We start from the raw sequence: 18,088 nt of genomic DNA, 5'->3' as shown, positions 1-18,088 counted from the left end.
AAAGCCAACTTGTCATTTATTCATTATGGCTGTAGATCATATTTATCAAGTCTTTTGTTTATTTTTCCTATAAACCAAATATTCCATAATCTCAACCTTTGATACAGTAAATTGGAAAAACTTTTGTAGACAACCCTTAACCCGTTGAAGACGAGTCCCGAGTATACTCGGGTAGGTGTCTGTGGGAAATGCGTGTTGTAGCAAAATCAGTCCGTCCTCAACGGGTTAAGATGATCATATGAAGCAGATCCACAGTGTAAAGAATTAAAACTGCAGTTTTCGCTGATGTGCACAACGTATGGCATTACAAGCAAGCTCAATTGATCTGTGCGCTGGATAAGTGCACAGTGAGCCAGCCTGCCACCCCTCACAGGTAAATTTCACAGAAAATGTCAGCATATATACACCTGACTTTAATATACTAAAGTTCAAACAACTGTGATTATAGTTGTAAGCTAACCATATAGACATGAGGGAAAGCTCTGCCAAGTCTCCAATGGTTAGCACAAACCATAGTACAAAATAAGACAATTTGTTTGGTTTTTCATTCGCTCTTGTCTATACTATTAATGCATTGTGCTGTGTCACAGCATGAAGGGGGGGGGGTGGTGGTTACGGAGCAGTTTTCAAATGGGGGCTATACATCTGTACCTAATATTCATACATTGTATCTGAGCAACTTCAGCACAAGATAGTTGTCATTCAAAGTAACTGCTGGTGGTATTTTACGTTCCTTCAAAGCTACTGTAGTCCCCCTCTATTTAAAATGGCATTTTTCGCAACGAGTCTGCATGCGCATTGATTCATCAATCATATAATTTCCAGTCCTTTTTTGAGTACAAGGAATGGAAAGTGCCGATTTTCTTTCATGGTGTGCTCAGTTTTAGCTAGTGTTTTGATTAGAACAACATCAAGCTGTGAAAGAGATGATCTGAAAAGCATAATAACTCAGTAGAGCCTGCACATACAAAAAATACACGTTTGTAGGTTACTGTAAAAGTGAATATTTTCGCGCGACTAATTTTTCGCAATCGGCGGGGTAAGAAGAGTTTCGCGCGTTTTTAATTCCGCGGAATCAAGACATCAAGACTTGAACATAAGGCGAGCAAAAATATTCGCGTGCTTTTATTTTCGCGCTAGTTTCAACTTGCGCAAAATGCGCGAAAATTTCAACACCTCGAAAATTTCCACTTTCACAGTACCCACTTTTACAGTACCCACATTTCCATCTTTGTGCACACACAAGAAATGCTGCCAATGTTTCTGCCAATGTTTCTGCAAATTATTCATTTTACCCAAGCCAACTATATATCAAATCAGCTCCGCTAATTAACAGTTCTCCTTGTCACTCAAAAACTTGATATCCGTTACCTTGCAATTAAGTGTGCAATAAAAGCCTGAGATGTATTATTTGTAAACATTTCACAGGCCGTGAATGGTTCGCCACAATGATGTACAGCTCTAGGCCACTTGACTGATTTAGAAAACAAAAGGAAGAGCAAACCAAGGCCAGGAAATCAAAATGGGGATGTCACTCTGGCGACACGGATAACACCGCGGTAAATATAGACTTTCGCTATCGCCTGAGAAATATACCGAATAGTGACAATAACAAGTGGAGCACTGTCTAGCTGGTAGCTTTAATACGGACAGCACAATGTCCAATGAAGTGTGGTGCAAGGACAAGACAACATACAGATCTATAGCAATTACTGTGTGTTATAAACACGAAAGTAACTTCCCTCAAGAGGGACATTCTAGACAATTGAATTAATATAATTTCACATCATGAAGAACATTCACCAATAGTGTCATGTGTATAGATTTGTGAAATTTATTGGGGTCCTCAAGCATAATATGTAAACCAATACACTGGAAGACCCATAATATTTACACTGAACACAGATGATGACATAAGCCGCATTCACATGTACAAAACAACGGGATAACAATCACGCTCCTATCTCAAGATTTTTTGCAAGCGTTCACACAGTCAGAAACAGTAAGATGATGATCACTATCCTAATCTTGAGATTTTTTTTTAGAGCATTCGAAGGGACAGAAATAGCCCGCTAACTTCTGATCGATTAATCGCTATAATCTGTTAGTCTTGCGCCTCACCTGCGCCTCACAGCGGTGTGGTGCATGCGCTATTGTGATGAATATAAAATCTCAAGATTATTTGGTCCTGCTATCACTCAGCCATGGGGGAGGGGGGAGGGGGGAGGGGGGGGTTAATTATTGCGCTAATCTAGAACTAAGTGTAAGATTTCTTGGGATTAGCATCATGATCCCAATGTTGATTCGAATGTTGATCGATAACACTCAAATTGTGATTCGAATTCGATGATAGTTAGATAATTGAACACAGCACCCAGAGAATCAAGTTTAAAACCATGTTTGCAAACGCCATTCCATTGAAATGTGATTCTCTCTCTCTTGAGTTAGATAAATGCAGCCTTAAATTCACTTCCCTGCATACACAAAACTCTCACCATGCCAACACATTGACTACCGATCATGAGCATGAAACTCTTGGCATTATGTCGCAGCTGTATATTATATTCTCTTGTGCAGTGTATGTCAACCAGCACGCTCACACAATGAACAGCTCACTGTACATTGTATGTGTATCAGACACAATGTCTCATTCAGCTACTGTATTCTCCTATTAAAAGCAGTCCTTACAAATTTCTCCTACCACTCTTGAATCGAACACGCTAGTCACGGACACGCTTAAAAATTGATTATCATCTTCAAGATGCTCTGTCATGGGATGGTAACCTTGCACCTGACATGAAGGGGATAATTCATGACATGCTACATACACTGTATGTAAAGAATCCTCTTTCATGTGCTCAAGGGTGGGAGAAGAAAGGTTTACATTCTTATGTACAAGTTGTATGTTGTCAGGGAATTACCCCAGGAAGACAACTACATACATGTATCCCCCCCCCCCCCCCCTGTAAAGGATAAGGTTAGGGTTAGGTTTAGGGTTAGAGTTTGAGTTAGGATTAGGTTCAGGATTAGCATTAGGGTTAGGGTCAGCGGAAGGGTCTCTTTGATTTGTCTGTCAATTCCATAATTGAATTTGAACACATTGAAACGGTTGGAATATACATGTAGGGGGTTACCTACACACTATGTACACCTGCAAGCATCAGGTCTTTTGGTAGAGTTTATTTGATCCCAGGGTACTCCTTCATGGTCTACACACTCAATTCTACATTGTATGCATGTCACCTCTGGGGTGGCAGGACTTCATATTTCAATTATATCCCCAAACCTCCCACACTGTCCTTCAATTTTGAAGGTCAAAAATACTGATTTCTTGAGTTTTAAAATATTACAATTATCAATGTCATCCAAAAACAATGTTTCAACATTATTTGATGTCAACATTAAATGGTGTTATTTCGCTAAAATAGAGCGAAAATGGAGAAGTTTTTGCTCCTCTGAAAATCATGATTTGTTTTTTCAGATATAATTAATACACAGTCTTCTCCTCTAGGGATGATATGGAACCAATACACAAATGGTACAGCTGTAGCACCTCATATTCGTGGACTGCATGTGCCTCTACTATTGGAAAGTGCTGTCAAGCAGAAGATCTAGAAAGGTGATGATACAATAACAATGATGCCAATAACAAATCTCACGCCATAAATCTTCTCTTTGCCACTTATATACTCTTATGGAGAACATTTTCCAAACCAGTGTCATCATCAGAGAAGTGATAACAACCTGCACCAGGTAGGTTACAAAGTTGTACGTGTAAACAAAGAGTGGTACCAAACATAAAGTGGCACCAAAAAGCGGGTACATGTACCGTACCCCTCGGTACCAGGAGCACAGGGGTATTGTTCATTAACCTATGATCTGGCTTCCCACTAAAAAAGATACATAATCTTTCATACAGTAGTTACCTGGTATTAATTATTCAGAGCTGGTCCAGATAATATGCCTTGTTTACAGTGTATTATGATTCATATCAAATTAATGTCAAGATTTTACTGTTAATGATACAAGAATGAGGAACATGTACATAGTAATTCTTACATTGTACATAAATGATATATGAAGACTGATTATTTTTCATGTGAAAGTTATGCTTACAATGACTTTATTTTGACAAGATATTCAGATCCCAAATCTATGGGTATGTTGGTATGAAACTGATCTTTTTGCCAGCACATCCACCTAACAGCAAACCTGGTACATTGTATTTGGCAATATAATGAAAAAGGTTGTTAATGCATTCAATAGAAAACAATGAAATGGATGCCTGTCGAAATGTCAATTGATAGACCATTCTGGTCACCTGGTCTATACGCAAGTTAATTCTTTGTTTGAACATGAATTTCATAAATTTTAAGTCTAGTAGGCTTACATGTATTACTGTAAACGTGGATATTTTCGTGCGACTAATTTTACACGCTCGGCAGTAGAAGAGTTTCACATGTTTTTAATTCCGCGGAATCAAGACATCAACTACTAGAACATATGGCAAGCAAAAATATTCGTGTACTTTTATCTTTGCTCAAGTTTCAGGTTGCGCGAAATGCGTGAAAATTTCAACATCGCGAAAATTTCTACTTTTACAGTATGCTGCTTTGAAAATAAGTAAAGTGCCTACGGGTACTTCAAACAACTGAAAAAAAAAGAAAGGTAATTTGTACCACCATGCACATGAGCTAATTGTGAATTGGTTTGTAGACTGTTTGTATAATGTACTTAAATTCTATGGATGCTTTGTTCACGAAAGATTTCATGAACAAAGATTTGTAGGATGCCTGCTTTACCCTAGCAACGACAAACAAATGCTAAGTGTGAATTCCTACCAAAGAAATTAAATGGAGGGAGCAGGTGAATAAAATCATTCGTTTCAGGGTGTAGGAAAAGAAATGTCCACGAATTTCATTACATTACAAAAATGGTCTATTGGCTGAGAACAAATCTGCCAGGTTGTGTGAGGACAATGATGACATGGTTGAGTAAGCAGCCAACAATAGGGTACATGGTCCAAGGGTGGGAACCACTTGAACAGCCTTTCTGATTTATTTTCTTCTTTGCATGAATTAGCATACAATGAGCCTCCAACAAAACTGTGAATCACACCTGACCTACAGGAATACTACACATAAGTTGACTGAGAGGTACACTGTACACTTAACTATACACAATCTACATACCGTATTGGCCTATCAATCAAATTGGGATACTGTAAAAGTGGATATTTTCGCGCTACTAATTTTTTACACTTGGCCGGGTGAGAAGAGTTTCGCGTGTTTTTAATTCCACGGAATCAAGACATCAACTACTTGAACATATGGCATGCAAAAAAATATTTGTGTGCTTTTATTTTCATGCTAGCTTCTAGTTGCGCGAAATGCGCTAAAAATTTCTACTTTTACAGTAAGGTAAACATTCCACGGAAATCTCATCAACACTACCTTTCACTACTGACTCTATTAAAGCGAATTGACTCTGAAATACTGAGTGATTTGTCTTGTACAACTGTATAACATTTTCCAACACTTTGCAATTGGGACATAAAGAAAATGGCAGCTATAGCACACAGCGGCTGTTCCGCTCGAGGCATTTCTCGGTTTTACCAGGGAGGTGAAATCACCAGGGGGATTTCACCTCCTTGGTTTTACATGCGAGCATTCCTGAACAAGCCAATAACCTCAGGTAAGTATCAACCATATTTGCAAACAATATCTAAAGTAAACACAAACACCATTCATGAGACCTTGATATTTGACCTCAACACTGCTGTTCAACAAAGTTTACACAAAGACAGTTTGCTCAATATCAAGAACGTACATAGATGTTTCTGTTGTTGTTTCATGCACATATTTGTGGTATCTGTGAAGTGTTAATTCTGGCATCAGCAATTTCTGAAGTGCATTTGCTTCCAGTCTAATACTTGTTGGGTTTGTTTTTACCCTACTTCTGCATTTCATATTGACAACTTTAACTGATCCTAAAATATTTATCCCTTTCCCCTTGCAATTTCCTTTTGTTTTCTTTTAATAAAAGAGCGCTTACTAGTAACTTTTGATAGATATGGTTGTTACTATCATGCAGATGACTGGTTGGTGATGCAATCATTGAGTGGCTAGTTAATTTTCAAAGCCATGTGTCAACCTGTCAAACTTTATGTCAAGTCTTCTTTCATTGAAGCAGGTCATTGCCCTGGAATGTATACACTGGATCTTGAAAATTGACATTCAACTCTATCACTGTAGCCTACTTATACTGTACTTCAACATGTCACTTGGCCTCAAGTGATAAATGTATCTTTGCTCAAAATTAGCCAACAACTATACATGCTTGTAATCTTATTTATCAATTTTGACATTATGAGTGACATACACAGTACAATCTACTTCGATGTTTATCTATGATGTGTATATGGGGTGGTGGGTAATGAACAAGAGCTTTTATAAAATTGTAATTTGACGTCTATGATTGTGATTTGGTAATGATAAAGACATGAAAAGATGCGAAGTTGTGAAAAAAACAAAAACCCAAAGGAAACAGGTTTGCTCATCTATAAGAATGCATCATACTTCATTCTGTCTGACGCCAGTTCAAAGCAACAAGTCTTACTGTACCTGCTTGGAAGAGCTCAAAGGCAGCTGAGGAAGGAAATTAGACTAAGCAGTAATAGGTCAGTATCACAGTCTTATACAGTATCATAATGAATATGATATATTTTATGTTACCATAGTATCTAGTTTTAATTGTCTGTGGTGGCTTACAAACACAGCAACAATGCAAAACAGATTTCAACCATTTATAGTTTATGGCAGCAAACCAGTTTGATGTCTTTCAGTATTCTTCCTGTGATGGCTACTGCTTGAATATTGTACTGTACTTGACTGGCACAAATTTTGAAAAAAAAAGGAAGAAAAAAGGAAAGAAAGTTCCACCACCCTCTATACATTGTACTCAATGTACAAAATTACATACACTAGTGTAGTATCTCTTTTCAATTAACTGGACAGTGCATTACCTATCTTATCAATATTTTTTCATATCTATTCTGCACAGTGGGTTTGGTGCATATTTTCCACAGCCATAAAGTATGATCTTTATTCAGACATTTTTCAAATGGAGGTTTCTATCCATTTGATATCGACTCCCACTATGAAAACTCATGAATCAACATTTTGTGGAAAAAAAAATGCATGTACTGCTTGATGATTGTGTGTGAGTCACAGTGGTATGATGAATGTGTGCATCATACATTGTACAAGTACTGTACATTGTATGCTGAAGTGTAATAATGCTGTGTATTACTGGTATAATACAAGATGTATGACAGGTACTGTAAAAGTGGTTTCTTTTGCGGTGGTTTTATTTTCGCGCTTTTCGCGCTTTGAGGTTGAACCGCGAATTCAACATCACGCGAAAATGTTTTGAACTCGTCGCTTGTTACAACGCTATCATTACCGACCGCGAATTTTTAAACACATGCGAAAAAAGTCGGCACCGATGGAAAGCGCGAAAGTTTCTGTACGCGAAAGAAACCACTTTTACAGTATATTGTACTACATGCATGGTATGTATTAACATTATGTGTTTAACAATTACTGTATGTGAGTACAACATTGTACAATGTATGTCAAATATTATTAATATAGTGTACTCTGCTGAGTACATGCCGGGTAAGTAAATCAACTCACTTCTAGGGCAGAATTCAGATTTCCAAACGACTTTCAGGGAAATTTGGGCAGTTGATGAATGTAAAGATGTTTTGATTTATGGTGTTAAAAAGACCTCTCTGAAATGCAAAAAAAAAAAGAGAGTCCTATCTCAAACGCATTTGAGCCAGAAAAGCGTTTCTGTAGAGATGATGATATCAAAGTCATTTTGAAACACACTTACAATGTACAAGTGTATATCTCAGACCTACATGTACCTACAGCGTATACAGTACATCTGCTCCTATGGTCAAACAGCACAATTGAGCTGCGCAGTAAAATGGCCTTCCTCTTGACTAGTGGTAGAGATGATGAAGGAGTGTTGTGTGTACAATTGTAGTATGGTTAAAGGTATTGTTTATCATTGGGAGCGGTGATTTAAAAAATGTGTGAGTTATCACACTTGATGCATGCGTAGGTCAGTTGTATCATAAAACATCTTACCATATAAAGATTTTGCAATAAAGCCTAAACTATAAGGAGATATCACTATTTTTCTCACTAAACCATAACTGTAGACGGTTTAGTCTAGAAAAAATTTCATTATAACTATTGTTCACATTTTGTATATTTAACAATACTTACAGTAACATTGACCACAATGGTCATAACTTTAACATTGGTTGTTTCTACCCCGAACTCACATTTTAGAACTATTTTAAGTGTACTAAAGCTGGGTTTTTGTTTCATCTGCAGATGATAAATAATGCCTTTTTAGAAGTGTGTGTTGTGGTTGGCTACTGTACATAGTGCAGGTATCAATGTTGACATAAAAACATGTTTGTTTTCACCTGGTAAAAGATCTACTCAGAACTCTAAATGGAGAATTTGATCCCACAGCCATGACACTACAAGGCATCTTGGAAATTAACCCTTGGTGTTCTAGGCACTATTGACAGTGTGTACAACTCTACCTGGGTTTTCTGTGGCACTCAGCACTTAAAAGTACACAAAGGGTAACAGATCAGCTCTTCATGATTAGCTTTGACCTCATGATCAGTGTGAAGTCATCATCAAACATATAGTGTATGGCCTGTCTGAATCTCTGCTGAACGTTGAGGTGTGGCATATATACTCAAGAGACATATCAAGTCGGTTCAGCACTGCAGTACAGATTATTTATAGCTTGTGTATTATGTAGGGCAAAAGTCACAAAAGTCAATCCGAGTTGAGAGTTGAGACATTGTGAAATATTAATGTCTAAAAACTGATTGAGATAACCAAAATTTGACCTGGCGTTACCAGAACCCATTGTCAAAGACAAACACTGTTAACCTGTTGAGGACAAGTTTCGAGTATACTCGGGCAAAGGTCTATGGGTAATGCATGTTGAAGCAAAATCAACCTGTCCTCAACGGGCTGACACTGTGTGATACAGCTACACTTCCAAAAAACAAACAAACAAACAAACAAACAAACAAAAAACTCTAGTTGGCTTTCCCATCAACTTCTTGTACACGGCATCAAGACACCAAAACTTCAGGAGGTAGCACATAAGTTTAGTTTTATACCTCTAGTAACAAAATGGAAAATAATGAGTTTAAACATTACTTGTCACATTCCTAATGCCTCACTTTACAAGCCAAATCACCTCATGAAAGGGGAGATACCAACTGAAAATTTCTTCTCCTAGATGCATTTTCTGCGTTGGCGCATAAAATAGTTGGCAAATATAAAAGACAGTTTTGTCTCTATTCCGAAACAGCATTTGGTCAAGGGTCCAATCTGTTCAAGAGGCAAATCCCCATTTCATATTACTTGCCATTCAGCAAGCTTTAGTTGCCCTGGCACCCTATGAGGTCACAGATTTGGGCAGTATCACTTCTATCCATCTGGTCACGACTTGAAATCGCGGCTCCAAATGATCCGATATCGCCCTCTTGGTCCCACAAATATATACGGTGTAGTCAATAAAAATAGGCATCCAACCATTCAATGTGTACTGCAATATGCCATGCATGTACAATACCTGTATTGTACTAGTAGTTTATGCACTAACCTAGTATGTATAACATTAACATAGATCTACATAGCATGAGCTGGCAATCCACTATAGGAAACACCTAGTGAACTTTGTGTTTGTCTTTCGAACTCTGAAGCGTCAGTTCTTATTTTCCATCCGCATGCAAATCACCTCAGACAAGAATTTTCCCCCTAAAAACTAACCAGAATTGCTGTATAGCAGTCTATCATCATAGGTCCCGGTTTCACGAGGATATGAGTAATAGGAGAAATAGCTTCCTAAATATCCTGTTTGTTTTTTCTAATGATTCTTATGTTTATATAACACATGCCCAAAATGAGGTTTTGTTTGAAGAGGAAAGTTTTGATATCATAGACAGTATCAATCACTGCCAGACTACATGTTATTTGCACAGAACAAAAACACTGTCACTGAATGAAACATACAGCTGTATGCATGGCTGTGGGAATACTTTGTAGTTATTGCATCCTATGAAAAAAAAAAAATCTATTAACTTCAAGATCGCAATGTCTGTGTGGCTTTATTCTGATACAGAGATACTTCAATCTATAATGCAACAGTTCCACATTTAGGCCTAAAATGTATACTACTCTATGAGGATGTTAATGGCACGGATTGGCATGTGTTATGGTCTGGGTCACCTTTCAATATGTACTTGTATTTGGAAATGCAATCAGCATTTACTAATTGTACAAGCATGACCTCACAATTTCAATGGTAATTTGAGGATAATATGCCTTCATCAGATTAGGTCTGCTAAATAAAGACATGAGTACAATCTGGTACAATGTACTACACTACTCTAACATTTGAACAAAACATGATCACATTTATCAAAAAACACAGATTTCTTCGACCAATTCTCCACAGTAATGGCAAGCTGTTTCTTGATATGAAATATGGTGTTGCCAGAAATTCCTTCCTGGACGAATATATCACAATCATCTATTACGGAGACTAGAATAAATATATTTCATTGAAGAAAAGCAATTTCCCTGACAATGAAACAGTCCCAAATACCGATACCCAAATCATTATCTTGTCCATGGCACTGTCTTCTCTACAACTCTGTGGTTGTGTTTGTATCCATCAGGAGCTACAAACCCCATGCTCTGTGGAGATCTGCATGTACCCCATGCTCCACAACATAAAATAAATCTTCATTCAATAACAATTTCGACAGTCTTACTCATCATACTTGAGTATTAAACTATAAAACTGTAAACTGACCTTCGATCATCAACCCCATAATGATAGAAGCTACATCATCTATAGATTACTACCAGGTACAATAAACTAGTATAAAAAGGAGGAGGAGAGAGAGAGAGAGAGAAAGGGGAGGAAAAAATTTGAGTCATCCCTGACAACATGCATTTTGCAGATCTACCTGCACACAATTCCTCATGGAATTTTGGGTAGATTCACTACATCTTCTCTCTGGGTATTCAGCTACAGCCTGTGCTGCTCCTGACCTCAGGTGACCTTTGACCTTTTCTCTCTAGTGCATGGCAAGAATGTAATGGGCCTACCAGGAGAGCAGTCAAAAGGTTACAGTGAGCACCTCAACAGCAGTAGAGACTAGTAAGTATCGATATCATTGAGCTAGCTCCATGGTATTATACTCCAAAATGCAGTTAAATGATCTACCAACGATTGGGAGGTGTGGCAACAAAGACCAATTTTCTCATATAGTACCTCATGGATCTCAGTAAGGGCAGCCTAAACCACTAGCCTTTATCAATATGGTAAAGCTCCAAAGATGTGTGGATAGGTACTCAGAGTCCTGTGAATCCCATCCATTCAAAGTGATGTTGTTGTTTATTTTTCTTTCTTGATTCTAAGCACTAAACTGTTGATCAAAAGTTGCAGCTTTGTTCAGATCACAAACAAAGGCCAATATTTTCAAATGATATGGATCTAAGGACAGCCATGACACTTCTTTTTTTTTTTTATCAGTACAGTAAGAGTAAAAAGAACACATATTCAGACTCCATATTAGTGTTAATCTAACAAAATTCTAAATGGCTACAAGTTTATCATTCTAGGCACTGAATTTACAAACTTTGTTAAGATTAAAAACCAAAATCCCCTGCAATGGGCTACAGGTCAGGATTACCTCATGACTTTGTGGCAGCTACAACCAAACCAATATCCCACTTACACAACAGTTGTGCACAGGCTATGATTTGCAACAATTTTGCTTTCCAACTAACATAGTGTGTGATATAAATTGTACATACTCATACACAGGGTGGTCCACAACTTGAAATTTTAGCATGTTGCAAGCTCAGAATCTGAAAATATTGCTGAAATTGAATATGCGCAGAGCGCACACAATGAGTAGGTAGTACGCAGTATTTTGCTGCTTACATTCAATGTTCTCTCTCATGTTTTGCACACAAATATCTAAAGTACCTGGTAGTTTGATGTTTCTTATGTTATGCACATGTTTTGCACATTTTTGAATACTTCTACTTTGAGCTTGTTGCAAATCCTCGAGGATGTTGCATAGCATGTTGCTGGCTTTTTAGGATGTTGCACAAGAATTTTAGCATGTTGCAGCGACATGCTAAAACCCCTCGTGGACCACCCTGCATACACACTATCAAGTGTAAGCAGCTTCTGTACCAGAATATCAAGTGATTTTTTGACACTGGAATATGGTATTATAGAGGATTTGAAATCAAACTGCATGACCTGAGGAAAACTGCTTTCAGAGACAAAGAAAAAAAAATTGAGTAAATAGCTAATTGGCCAATGTACAATTTGTAGATTGACATCCTGCCTTGCTCAAAGATGGTGCCATATCTATATCCATCTTGTTCATGACCAATGTTTAGTGTTGTCTCAAGAGTAATAATGAAATCTAATCAAATCCTGCAAGGCATAAGGAATTAAAACACATGTGCACAGTGTACTCTGCATGACAAAACCCACTATAAACAGAGCAACATTGGGACTCAACAGCATTTAGTCAGAATGACACAAGGAGAGAGGAAAATTTCTGTCAAATGATATCATCTCCAAATATGATCATTTGTCTATGCCCAATGTTATTTCTTGTCAACATGTCCAGGCTAAAGCTTATCATGTATGAGCCTGTGTAGTGTAGAAGATGCAATGGCTGACACAGATTGAACACCAAATTTTATTTAAAATGTAAAAATATGATCAGACTGCAAGTAATAAGACTTTGTTTAGATGTACCAACATACATAAAGTATGCATTTGTTGAATATCTTTATGATTTGCATTCTGTACTTTGAATAAATGGATTCTGACCCAAGTAATGCCTACTCATGGATCAGCTGATACACCCTGTTTAGTGGCATTTGAGCAATATGAAGCACCAAACTTCACACCAGCCATTTCTGGTCAGTTTAATTTCATCTAAATTGATAACATCAACATGTGTAACAACAGGTACTCATTCTTGATAACAGCCAACATGTTTGTTCGGAGTAAAACCTTTCTTTCTAGAGTGGTTGCTTTCATTTATTCCTAATGCTTACATGTATAGGAGCTGAGAAAGAGGGAGTAGGACATTTATCGCAGACTCAGAATTATATTGCCGCTCTACGGATGTAGGTACAATGTAGAGGTTCCAGGTGGATAATTTCCTGTTTAACTCAGTGCCAGCAATCTTGTATTCAACTAGTCTTAGATGTTTTGGTGAGTTTGCTCGAGACACTGTGTTTTTGGAATGGTACAGTATACAGTAAATCTATTTCCTCATATTCAAATTGAAGGAAATTCCCAGTATAACTTCCTTTCTTTCTTTATTCAAAAAAAAATAAAAAAAAACTTCCTACAGTACAAGCTACTCATGTAAACAATGAGCACAAGGCCAAGACTACTTCAATGTATTTTGAGGTGGCACTATGTCTACAGTATGTCTACACATGGAGGTAGGAGTTCTACCTCCATGGTCTACAGTATGTAGCACTATGACTGTGCTTGCCGCTACACTGTAGACAAAACTTCTAGTACCAAAACGTGCCAAACACTGAACATTCATTATAGTATTCACTTTGGTTTTTTTTGTTTGGCTCAGAAGATTGCATTACAGTAACCCATGGGTCACATCAATTCCTCAAAATGCTGTATGTATGCTATTATAGAATCAATTCCTTCAAAGGGTTGCAATACAACCCCTTTCAGAACCATAAATCCTCCTACAGCTGTATGTGATCCAACATCCTGTAGTCTATGGAGCTTAGAGGATTCATTCAAATTTCATTGTAATTTTTTTTTCTAAATTGCACCATAATTCATGACACTCCTCCACTAAAGCATTTTGACCTGCCACCATCCCAGAAAGGTGTGACAACTGAGAGCTGAGTAGACAGGGGGTTAAATCTCACCAAGTATCAAGCATCAAGTAACATGCAAATCCACTGAGATAGTATTAAAGTGGTGCACATGCAAACAGTTGCTGGTTGATCTACATGTAACTTGATGATAATCCGCCATGGTGTTCCAGACACGTAACATCAACAACCTGGTTATAGTACTTAAAGGGACTGTACAGTACTACTGTAGTTGAGGTGGGGATTCATGTTTTGTACATTCCCAAGTGAGAAAATGAGAAACCGCTTATGAAATATGAAAGAGCATGTAATTTTAAGTAGGGCTCAACGTTTATTTGATGAAAATCGGTTTTCAAATGGCTGAGATATAACTATCCAAAAAAAGGTGATAATAATAAAAGGCGACAGGCCACAACTTTATTAGGATCTCTGTGTTTCACTTTGTTTTGGATATGTCAGCCATTTCACAACCAATTTTCATCAAATAAACTTTTGATACCCAATGGAATTGCATGCTCTTTGACATCTCAGAGTGGTTTCTGAATATCTTGCAAAACGTTAAAAGCTAAATCCTCACCTCAACAAGAACTGTACACACCCTTTAACATTTTATGGAAAGTTTGAGTCCTACTATCAAAACTTAGCATTTACCACTAATTATATAATTATATATGGTCAACTTCATTCCATACAAATATTACCTCCTTTATCAAATGCTTTATCTGTAAGCAACATATCCATTTTTTTTTTTCTGACTAAAATTTATGCAATGGTACATATACATGGCTAATCAACCCATACTTAAAAGACTTGGTCACTCTTAGAAACTATTGGGAAAAGTGCTCCCATAGTCCCAATATGCTGTGGACATGTAATTGGTTGTTGCATGCTTTTATTTTGCATAACACGATAACAGGTAAGGTTGACATCCAAAAACTTCTTTTAAAAATATTCCATTGCACACACAAAAAAAATGTTTGCAAGAATCAAACTGAAGGAGGCAAACTCAAGAAGAGGAAGAGGAAGAAGAAGAAGAATTCTATTTACATAAGTACAAGTTTGTGATTGAGGAAATGAACAAAGCATCTCATTCTGATATGATCTGTCCTCCAGAGATGGCAGAGAAGAACATGGCTGTCCACTGCCACTATTATACCAATATTCATTTTCAGTGCATCGTTGGACATTTTCCTCAAAGGTAGAGATTCTCTACGGACTCTAGAGACTCCAAGCTACCTGGCTGCTTCAGTACGTTGTAAGACAGCTCGACAAGTAGAACCAAATTGCTGTAAAAGTGGACATTTTTGCAGTGTTGAAATTTTCATGCAGTTCGCACAACCAGAACTATACTTATTATAAAAGGCCTAGTGCGAAAATAAAAGCACACGAATAATATTTTTGCTTGCCATATGTTCCAGTAGTTGATTTCTTGAAAATGCGGAATTAAAAACACGCAAAACTATTCTTACCCAGCCGAGCGCAAAACATTAGTCACGCTATATCCACTTTTACAGTAGTAAATTAAATTGTATTGTATCTGGGCAGACGCCCTCCTAATGAGTCCTATACTATAGTATAGAAGGTCTTATCCTTGCACGTGCACTGCAACTGCATGCTGCACTGGCGCTGCTCCATTGCCTGGTCTTTGGAAATGTAATTTCAACTAGGCCCCTACTGTACAAGTGGATATTTTTGCACAACTAATTTTTCGCACTCAGCCAGGTAAGAAGAGTTTTGAGTGATTTTAAATCCAAGGAATCAAGACATCAAGTACTGGAACATATGGCAAGCAAAAATATTCGCGTACTTCTATTTTCATGCTAGTTTCTGGTTGCGCGAAATGCGCGAAAATTTCAACACCGCGAAAAATTCCACTTTTACAGTATCCTGCTCAGGCTGCTGCTTAACTATATACAGCCCAGTCGCTGTACGTAGGTACGTCACACGGCGTAATTACAGCGTCTGGTCGGGCTAGCTGCTGCTGAACTTGATTGAAGCCTGAAACATGATCTGGCATATCTTATATGATAGTAGTATGATAGATGGCAATAGTGTTTGGTGCCCACAACTCAAGCGTGACATAAGTACCATAGAAAAGGTCCAAAGAAGAGCAACAAAAATAATACCTCACCTACATAATCTGTCTTATGCTGAAAGATTAGAGAAATTGAAACTGCCTACTCTTGCCTACAGAAGACTCAGAGGTGACATGATCCAAGTCTTCAAAATCATGAATGGCTTCGCTGACACCAACAGTTCTAAGCTCTTCAAGACAAAGGAAGAGAAAGTTTCCCTTCGGGGCCATAATTCAAAGATCCAGAAACAGCATGCACGTCTGAACATCAGGAAAAATAATTTTACTCACAGGGTAGTAACTCATTGGAACATGCTGCCAATTTCAGCCGTGGAAGCAACTACAGTCAACAGATTCAAGTCAGAAATAGATGCCTTCCTATCCAAGAAGTACAATAAGTACTCATACTCAGACGAATAATTCCATGGATTAGTAGCAGTCATTACTGCAATATAGACGAAGCATCAGGTTGACATACAGTGGAAACTTGCTGAAAGTGGGAGGGCATTAGACTTCTGTCTTTCCAGAAGCCCGACAAGACAGGTGAATGAATACAGGTGAATAGTACAATTGGGCTGTATAAGTCTAGTCCTAATTTCACAGCAGCTAGGCCTACATTTTCTGTTTTTTTTTTAAAGACAAACAGAACCATCATCATAGAATAGTCGGTCATAGTCAATAGTAGAATCGATACACGCTAGGAGAGGCTCGGCCGTAGCGCGTAGCGTAGGCCCACCCCACAGGCCACAAAAGCAGTCGCACTTACTTGTGGCAAGCATGAATATTAGGGTGTGGGACTAAATAATCCGGTCTACAGCGGTGGAGTTACGAAAGGTTGAAAGTGTACGTAGATGCACATAACTTTACTGTGCATCCATGAAAACCACTATTCAAGAGGTAACGGTAATCTAAGCCATAAACTTACATTCATCATGTCCATTTTTCAGTGATGCCGTCGGAAGTCCACTGGATATTTTCAGCAAAAACAGAGGTGTTGCCCGTCAATCTCTAGCAAACTATTCTTATAATCGCAAGCGCTCGCTCTCTTATCACCGATCCGTGATCCGCGATTCGACGAATTTTTGGTATTCCGATCCTGAGTGAGTGGTACAGTGTTCTGCTCGACGATCCAGTGGTTTTGGGTCGTTGGGTCGTACGCACGTACGCACGTACGATGATCTAATATTTCTCACCTCCCTGCGTGCACGTAGTGTTAGCATGATTGTGTCATAGAGAAAGTATACATCTCTGTGGATTGTGTGCACTCGCAGTCACCAGTCGAGTGCATGACCTTAGCAAATCGACAACCAAGGTTACAGCCTTACAGGTGTGTTCTCAACATTTTTTTTTTCCAAAATGGCAATCTGTGTGTGATAGGTTTTCAATGTAACAAGAGCTATCACATTCATCTGCTCTGCTTTATGTTTCCATCGTGAATCAACAACAAAGCATGATAAAAGAGCATACCCATACTTATATACTGTAGGCTACTCCGTATCTTTCGATATTGGTGATCAGCAAACACCACTTCATCCAAAGGTAAGGACAGACAGAATAGCTATTCTAAGATGTTAGTCGTCAAAATTGACCTCCCCCATTATGGATGTGAATGTTTCACTTACGTTTTTCACGAAACAGCGATTTTCCTTCAAGATAATTCGACGTTCTAGGTCCCTTAATCATTATCATTCACTTTCTTTATTGAAGAGGAGAAGCATTATGTATAAATAATAATAATGATAATAGTGCATACTTATATAGCGCATTAAAAAAAATCATCAAAAAGATGCTCATGGCGCTTTACGGGTTTAGGCTACGGTTAAGAAAAAGCACTGGGTGACAAGGTGAAGAAAAATTTGTTTTTTGTTTGTTTGTTGAATTAATTCCGTGAAATTCAGTGAAAGTTTGAGTAAAATCGGACATTCGATGCAGAAGTCATGAATTTTTAAAGTTCTTGTGTTGGGACCGCTGGATGAGGAGACTACTTGAGTTTATGGCATTGAAT

General features: G+C 37.9%; 1 protein-coding gene across 1 annotated transcript in view; it reads right to left on the bottom strand.

Moving 5' to 3' along the window:
- The window catches only part of LOC139741157 (high affinity copper uptake protein 1-like), a 29,655-nt gene extending 12,512 nt beyond the window's left edge, over positions 1–17,143 (bottom strand). The window contains exon 1 of the mRNA XM_071651748.1: positions 17,009–17,143. Within this exon, the coding sequence (XP_071507849.1) occupies positions 17,009–17,023 (15 nt within the window). The 5' untranslated portion in view covers positions 17,024–17,143. The remainder of the gene's footprint in view (positions 1–17,008) is intronic.
- Between the last annotated feature and the right edge of the window lie 945 nt (positions 17,144–18,088).

The sequence above is a fragment of the Diadema antillarum genome, unplaced genomic scaffold (assembly GCF_040938485.1).
Source record: "Diadema antillarum isolate AM-2024a unplaced genomic scaffold, OU_Dant_1.0 seq00000906_RagTag, whole genome shotgun sequence".
NCBI lineage: Eukaryota > Metazoa > Echinodermata > Echinoidea > Diadematoida > Diadematidae > Diadema > Diadema antillarum.
Note: the sequence above shows the minus strand (reverse complement) of the source record. Positions and strands in the feature narration are given on the sequence as shown.